The sequence below is a fragment of the Topomyia yanbarensis genome, chromosome 2 (genome assembly GCF_030247195.1).
Source record: "Topomyia yanbarensis strain Yona2022 chromosome 2, ASM3024719v1, whole genome shotgun sequence".
Lineage (NCBI taxonomy): Eukaryota > Metazoa > Arthropoda > Insecta > Diptera > Culicidae > Topomyia > Topomyia yanbarensis.
The window spans coordinates 110,151,967-110,159,886 of NC_080671.1; the positions used below are offsets into that span (position 1 = coordinate 110,151,967).

At 36.0% G+C, this 7,920-nt stretch overlaps 1 protein-coding gene across 1 annotated transcript in view; it reads right to left on the reverse strand.

Moving 5' to 3' along the window:
• LOC131679171 (cytosolic 10-formyltetrahydrofolate dehydrogenase) overlaps positions 1 to 2,945 on the reverse strand; it is a 26,187-nt gene extending 23,242 nt beyond the window's left edge. The window contains exon 1 of the mRNA XM_058959807.1: positions 2,763 to 2,945. Coding sequence (XP_058815790.1) covers positions 2,763 to 2,807 — 45 coding nt within the window. The 5' untranslated portion in view covers positions 2,808 to 2,945. The remainder of the gene's footprint in view (positions 1 to 2,762) is intronic.
• Between the last annotated feature and the right edge of the window lie 4,975 nt (positions 2,946 to 7,920).

Consider the following 7,920-nt stretch of genomic DNA (forward strand, 5'->3'; position numbering starts at 1 on the left):
CGTAAAATGCAATATTTTATGAATTTTCCTACACTCGTGGTTAGCAAATTGAATCAGAATGTTAACAGCTTAGAAATTAGTTCCACAAATACTCCAAGCTAAGAGTAAATAATTGATTTTAAATATGTGCAATGTTCCAATAAGAATAAAATCACATAAAACATCTGAACACAAAATATTTTGAAATTTATTGTGAACACAACGGTGATCAATATATTTATTTCGATTTTTGGCATATGCATCAATAGTTCTGAACAACCGGTACGTTATTCCAAAACATTGCTTGAACCGCGAATCAGAAAAGAATACGACATAGATATGGAATACGTCATATTAAAATATTAATTAACTCTATAGAAATAATTAAACAGGTATAAGATTCTGTCAGTTGTTGTAATAATCATAAGTTAGTTTGAAGCAAAATTACGTATAAACGGCACAAATAGTTACAGAGTGTTGGTAAAAATATATTGCTAGGATGTTGTAAACTCTCATTTATGCTTTAATGCACTTATTATTTTATTCATAAAATCATAGAAATTTTGTAAGCAAATAGGGTTACTGTGCCCTAATTCATCTTAGCACCTCTATTCATCCTACCCATTTGAACACATTAGTTAGAGCAGTATCTGCTCTCTCTATTCAACGCATTGGCTCAAATGGTAGGACGAATAAGGGTATGTTGTACTCGACTATTCGCTTCGCTCAAACGGGAGTATTTTACATTTTCCAGGCGAGATTTTTTATTGTACTGCTTCTTAGGAACGAAGCAAAGATGTTGATACCGATTTAAGAGCATTCCAATCACTGAAAGCCGAGCTTTCCGCGAAAGAGTGTGATATCCCGACTAATGAGATGAATAAGGGCTCGTCTACCCTAAAATCGTTCCAATTTGCATTGATGCATTATAGAAATATATCTATATTCTGTCTGCCACAGTGCAAAAAAAATAAGTATAAGGGACCATCCATAAATGACGTAGCATTTTTTGAGTGATTTTTAACACCCCCCCCTCCCCCATCGTAGCATTTCGTCACAAACCTCTAAATACCCCCCTTGGTAATTACGTAGCATGACATGACCCCCTACCCCCCTGTCGTCACACATCATCACAAAATATAAAACTCCCCCCTCCCCCATATAATGCTACGTCATTTATGGATGATCCCTAAGGCTCGTGAATATAAATGATCATTCTGTCAAAGTTTAATTTTTTGTTTGATCTTTGTTTACATTTTATTTAAACCTCGCTGAAAAACGTGTATAATTTTAATTCGCAGGCCTTCATTGAAAATTGATCTTTATTTCAAACTTGTGAAAATTCACTTGAAACGAAAATAAATGTTCTCCCCCACGTCGATAGGTATCATGTTCAATTAGTATGACACTCACAGTTCATTTTAAATTCAAATTGAAATATTTTAACCAATTTTTTAATCAAAGTTTGAAATCTCGACAAACATATAATTCCGGCTTAAAAGCCAACTGTCAAAATTGTCTTTGAAAGGAAATTCCGGACAAACCGTTACTCGCCAATCACAGATGTTGGCAGTAAACAAAAAAGAAAAATGTTCTCTTCCATTAACTGCTATGAACTGTGTTTATCGAGCGACGGTTTGTCCGGAATTTCCTTTCAAAGAGAATTTTGACAGTTGGGTTTTAACCAGTAATCATATTTTTGTCGAGAAATAACTATCATGGCACCAATTACAACTGATGGTTTAGCCACCTCTAACTCGACGAGCGCCTATTCAAACTGAATAAAAACATGCATATGTATATCGATTTATTTTCGATTTTTGCATATTATGTCACTACAAAGTACTGTACATCATCGGCCAACTTTCAACTATCCAACACGTTAAAGTTCTATGTTCAGAAACATATCGGCAACAAGTTGACAAAATTGTTCTCAAACCCTATGGAACGAGATATTTGACGAAGAAAAGCTATTTTACTGCAAGAAAATATCGGAATGAATTTACTCATTTTCTTCAACTTGAATGTTGTTTTTTAACATTGACGTGTAACGCAGATCAGAACGCAGCCATATAAATGACAGCATCGTTTGATTAAAGCTTACCAAATATTTTAGGCCGGTTTAAAAGTTAGTCCGGTTTAAAAACAGTTAGTACGGCTTTGTGCTTACGGCTATAGGAGAATTGTATTGAGCATTGGAAGATAAGAATTGGCCAGCTTCTAGCACTGCGAGGGAAGCACCTAACTGTGTGAAAAAAAGCTTTTCGTGTTTCTTGATCTCACCGTTTTTAAGGAAAAATAGTTTGAAACCCTGCATGCAATAGAAAAAAGAGAAAAATATATGTCCCGATTTTATTAATGTCCCCATTTTATCAACCCAAAATTCACCAAGGCGCTGATAAAAACGGGTCTTGACTGTTTATAAATAAAAATATGAAGATTGGCACATTCCTCGCCGGCTCATATTCTAGTGATATGATTTAGTGAAACTTCTTATCATCCAGCATCAAGTGCTAGTAGTTTTCAAAATCATGTGATAAAGACAACCCAAGCAGCATTTTTAGTTTTATAGCACACTACAAGTGCATTCTAAGTTTTAAGAAGGGCTTCAAGAGTACCATAAAACCCCAATTGTTACTAGGGAAGTATTGATCATACACTCGATCAAACCGACGCATACTTTTTCACTTCACACAGAACTAACTACGTTCAAAACACTCCACACATGACTATAGGTACTGTTAGCTCATTGAACACTGATCATTGCCTGGTTGGATACTAACTTGTCCATTTGCCTTTACTTCCGCTGTTTCACTTTGCACACTCATTTTCAAACTTTAAAGTTCTGTAACACTTCTCAATCACTGGCTGAGTTGCAGCGTTAACCAAATATGCTTCCGGCGACACCAATCCGAATATGATCCTCTCGATTGGAAACTTGCCCGTCGACTGATCTACTAACCAGACGGAAGGCCAACGTTTATATAGCTTCTCGTGTCAAGCATAATTGAAATATAATACACCTTATCAATTTCGTCTCACCGAGGAGGGTTGCACGGGGCTAGCAGCCGTATTATGCTTTCACTGTACCTACACCGGCAGAAGTCGAACAAAATGAGCGTAAACAAATTGATAGGCTCGGTCGAATAGAACACTTTCACTTATGTGTTTTCCATGGCTTTTGACCGATCTAGTCTCAGGAGGGTATAAGATTTTTTTTTGTCTGTCGATTAAGCTCCTCTCACTGTGTTTCTTATACATATGTAACGTGTTTTGGATTGCAAAAAAATTTTGAAAATAGAATATTGATGTCGTCGTGAAAAAAACAAGTTGGTGGACCATATTCGAAGATTTAAGTTATTGTTTTACGAAGCACTATGCCTTCTCTACTATAACTGTCAAATTTTCGATTACGTATGAAAATGATTTCGTATATTAGCCTATTACCATAGTACTTCATATTTCTCCTAAGTAGTACAACACAGTAGATGTTATCAATTTTAAATTACTGTCGCAATTTTAAATTACAATCACAAAGATGCTGAGTCGACAATTTAAATCAAGATACAGTCATTACAATCTTTTTCTAACTAATTGATCCACAAAAGCATGCAATTTAGTTTATCAGAGTTATGGGCTATTATCGCGTTCTCGTTCACTTCAAGAGGAAGTTTTCTTTTGTAACATCTAGCAGTCACAACAACGAACTCAAAGTTTAAACTATCGATCGAATCGAAATAATTACCTAGATGACGAAAACAGACACAGGGCTTGTGTAGGTGATAAGCACTCATTGTGAACCGGTCAAAACTAGTCAAATAAAAACCCACTAATCAGCCGATCACATGTTTTTGTTTCTTCGATCCTGGCTACTCGGCGCCACGATCATAAGTAAGTTGATAATAAGTACTGTCGGTGCACTATCAGTTGAAGGGCTCGTGGTGAAACCATGCACCACGATCTGGATCGTATACATATAAACAAAACAGCTGTCGCTCGTGCTGGGGATCATTCGGTAAGTTGATTTTTTTTATCAAGAATGAACCGGTTTGATGGCGCAAAAATGATTTGAGGCCTGTGGTCGGTAATTGATGTTGTCTGTTTGTACAATAAACCGGTGTCAATTGATCTATATTTGAAGGGCTAGCTGGAAATAACTGGATTTGTTGTGGCGTGTGCTGAGATTACTTCTGAGTCCGTGTATACTTTACACCAGTCGCGACTGAGTAATCTCGCTTCTGAAAGAAAAAGTTCATTGAGGGTGATCCAAGGAGGATGTTGGACTAACAGTGCATATCCGCGCTTATATTATCATTAGGACCGAAAGACACTGAATCCTGATTACTCGGCATCTCGATATTTTATTTACTCTGTATATATCAGTGTTATTCCATTCGAACACGACAACGGCTAATGTTCTCGTTCGAAACAGGGTTCAGTATCAAGTTTCGCGAGTTACGCATTCAACTGCTTTAGAAACAATAGGCTTGCATTTAGACGGTCCGTCAAAGGGATCCACTTCGACAAACATTGTATTTGCATATTATTGTATAGGCATTATTTACCTAGTAATTACTAGGGAAATAATGCCTATACAATAATATGCAAATACAATTTTTAGCACAATGTTGACCATCCATGTTTCGATAGATTTTGTGACCAGGTATCTTCGTACAGAACATTCGCATAACTAGTGATCATAGACGGCTCCAGCCGACTGACAAAGGGGTGGGGGCACACCTTCCTGACAAACTATTGTCAAATTTTGGAACAGTATTTTTAACACCGCCATTATTTAGAGTTTGGCGAATAATTGAACAAATCTAACCATCCTTGAATGCAATCACTATTTTTCCTCTACTAATCTTCTGGGAACCCATTTCGCTATTTACCCTTTTTGCCTTTCTCCTATAGAAAGGTTATGCAATCACTCTGAACATCATCAAAATAATCCCGGCCCGGAGGGCCGTCTGTCATATACCATTCGACTCAGTTGATCGAATTCAGCAAATGTCTTTGTGTTTGTATATGTATGTGTGTGTATGTATGTATGTATGTATGTATGTATGTATGTATGTGACCAAAAATATGCACATCGGTTACTCGGAGATGGCTGAACCGATTTTATCAAACTTAGTCTCAAATGAAATGTACAACGTTCCCATAGGCTGCTATTGAATTTCATTAAATTCCGAGTTCTTGTTCCGGAGTTACGGGTTCAAGAGTACGGACGCACAGCAAATTCACATTTTTGCCTTTCTCCTATAGAAAGGTTATGCAATCACTCTGAACATCGTCAACTTAATTTTTTTTTTGACTTACATAGGTTTTCTGTATTTTAACAGGGTCGTAGTTAAGGAGGATACGGTGACCCCCCCTCCCCCACATCACTCACCACCCTTCCCTAAACCGCCCTTCCCTAATCAAGTACCCCTCTACGCGAATGAAATCTTCTAATTCCTCTGGAATAAATTTTCCTAGTGGGTCTGAAAAACCAGGGCAAAATTGGGTTTGACATGATTTTGAGTTGAGAAACTAATTTAAAATTTCTTAACAAGTTGAAAATTTTTTGGCGGAGTTCAAATCCCCGAACCCTGGAACCTCCTCCTGGATTCGCCGCTGGTTTCAAGTGATTCAGCGTCGACATATAGCACTCAACTTCGTAGCTGTCGATGCATTGTACGTATGTGTTAATCGCACTGAATATTTAATAGAAATTTTCAAAAATATATTAAACATAACCAGCCATGGATTCGTAGTTTGGATAAATGAGAAAGGCACGTTTTAATGCACCACTAGGTGGATTAAAACGGGGTTTTTACATTTCTTATAAAAGAAATGTATAGAATTCGCTCAAACTTTCAAGATTTTTTCCGAGGCCCGGAGTGCCGAGTCTTATATACCAATCGACTCAGCTCGACGATTTGGGACAATGTCTGTGTGTGCGTATGTAACGGACAAATTCTCATTCGTGTTTCTCAGCAATGGCTGAACCAATCTTATCCAAACTAATTTTAAATGAAAGAACTAAAAAACAGTAAGAACGCGATCAATTTGTTTTTGATTCTGATGTTTAGTTTCCAAGATATGAATGTTTGAATGCGTAAAAATGGCGTTTTTTGCAGTTTTTTTGAATTATCTGCCGAAATTGACAATATAGATTAACGATTTATATGTTTTTAGACAGCTTTAACGAATACCTTTCGAACAAGCTATATTAGCTATATATTGTTGAAATCGGACTATTATCAAAAGAGATATTTAACATTAAATGCGGACGAAAGATTTTTATCATTTCCCATTGCCAGAAATATGACCAAAAACATGTAATCTATTATTAACGCCAATACGGCTTATTTTAGGTCAATAGTATCTTCGGAGAATATAATGAAGGCAAAATGCCCTTTCTTTTGGTATTGTACTTTTGCTGATTAATCTCCCCATAAGTGAGATATTTTCACAAATTTTCTTGGAAGTGATTATATCGAAATGATGCCTTCAGCAAATTTGTAACTCTTATTTTTGCGAATAACTTTACTGAAGCCTTTAAATATCTATTTTGAATACTTTAAAAGTTATGGCTTGTTGTTTGTTGATTAACTTTTGTCGCCAATTTATTGTTCAATATAATAATAATCCATTGAAATAAGCCAAACATTATTACAATAAAACGAATTTTGTATTTCATTTTTCTATCTACAACCGCTAGAAATAATCACCGAACACTTCCAAGTTGTCTAGAAGGAACTTGATAACTTATCAGTGCAAAAATGTTCATTTGTGCGAACCTTCTGACTGCAATTTTTCTAACTTATAACCATCGGATCGATCTGAAACATATCGGAAAATGAAAGCGAAGTAAATAACTCCAAGCAACGGCGTAGCCAAGAGAAGGTTTTGGGGTTTAACACCATACAACAAACCCCCCCCCCCCCCCCCCCACCACACCCAAAAAAATATTGGATTGAAGTTGAAAATTTATTGATGCAGACTGATTTAATTCAATATTACAATAACAATTATCTGATCCGTAGATTGATAACCTGTTGTTGTAAACATCATGAGGACTTTTGATAAATTGTCGGAATGGGGTCCTGATGTGTAACTGATCTATTGGTCTTGATTTCACAGTTGTCTAATTGCATCAATATCAAATTCCTGCCTGAAAACATTCCAATAGAAAATTTTAGAGTTCTGTAATCAATCATAATCCTCTGATTTATTTTCAAATCGAGCTCGTTTTGTAGAGATGTACTGTAATAATGGTCTTTATTTAATAGGAAGCGAAGTTAAAATTGATTTAATGTCTATGAAACATAGAACTGCTCACCAAAAAATGCATAACTTTCAACATTTGCAAAAATGTTTTTGCCTTTCTCATTCACTCTAAAATTCGTCAATCTAATCCCGACCGGGAGGGCCGAGTGTCATATGCCAATCGACTCATCGACAAATTCGCTAAAGACACGAACTCTGTTACTATTTTCTGAAAAATTAATTCTGCATTATTTCAAAACTTCAAAAATTACGGTTTCGGAATTATGCCGTTTGGACAGTAAGATCGATTTTCACCAAACCCCCACCAGTTGTAAAATTGGTATTGTAAAAAAACGTAAGGACGATATCTCAATGCTGATAGGTGGGACCGAAAAAGTAAACAATCGCCAAAGGGGCTATATACTATATATACTATCATTTTGTCAATTTCAATTGCAAACAAAAATTTTAATTTAATAATTTCAAATACTTCATGAAGTTTTGGGTTTCTATCACTGAATCATGCAATATAGGATGTAAAAAACACAATAGACCTTAAATAGGAAATAAAACCAAGTCTGGAAATATTCACTGTTGATTTTCTTTGAATGGTGTCACTGCTAGTATCGCCCTTTTCAAGAAAAAGCGTTGATTTCTTAGTTCTCAGTCGCGTTGGAAATTTGA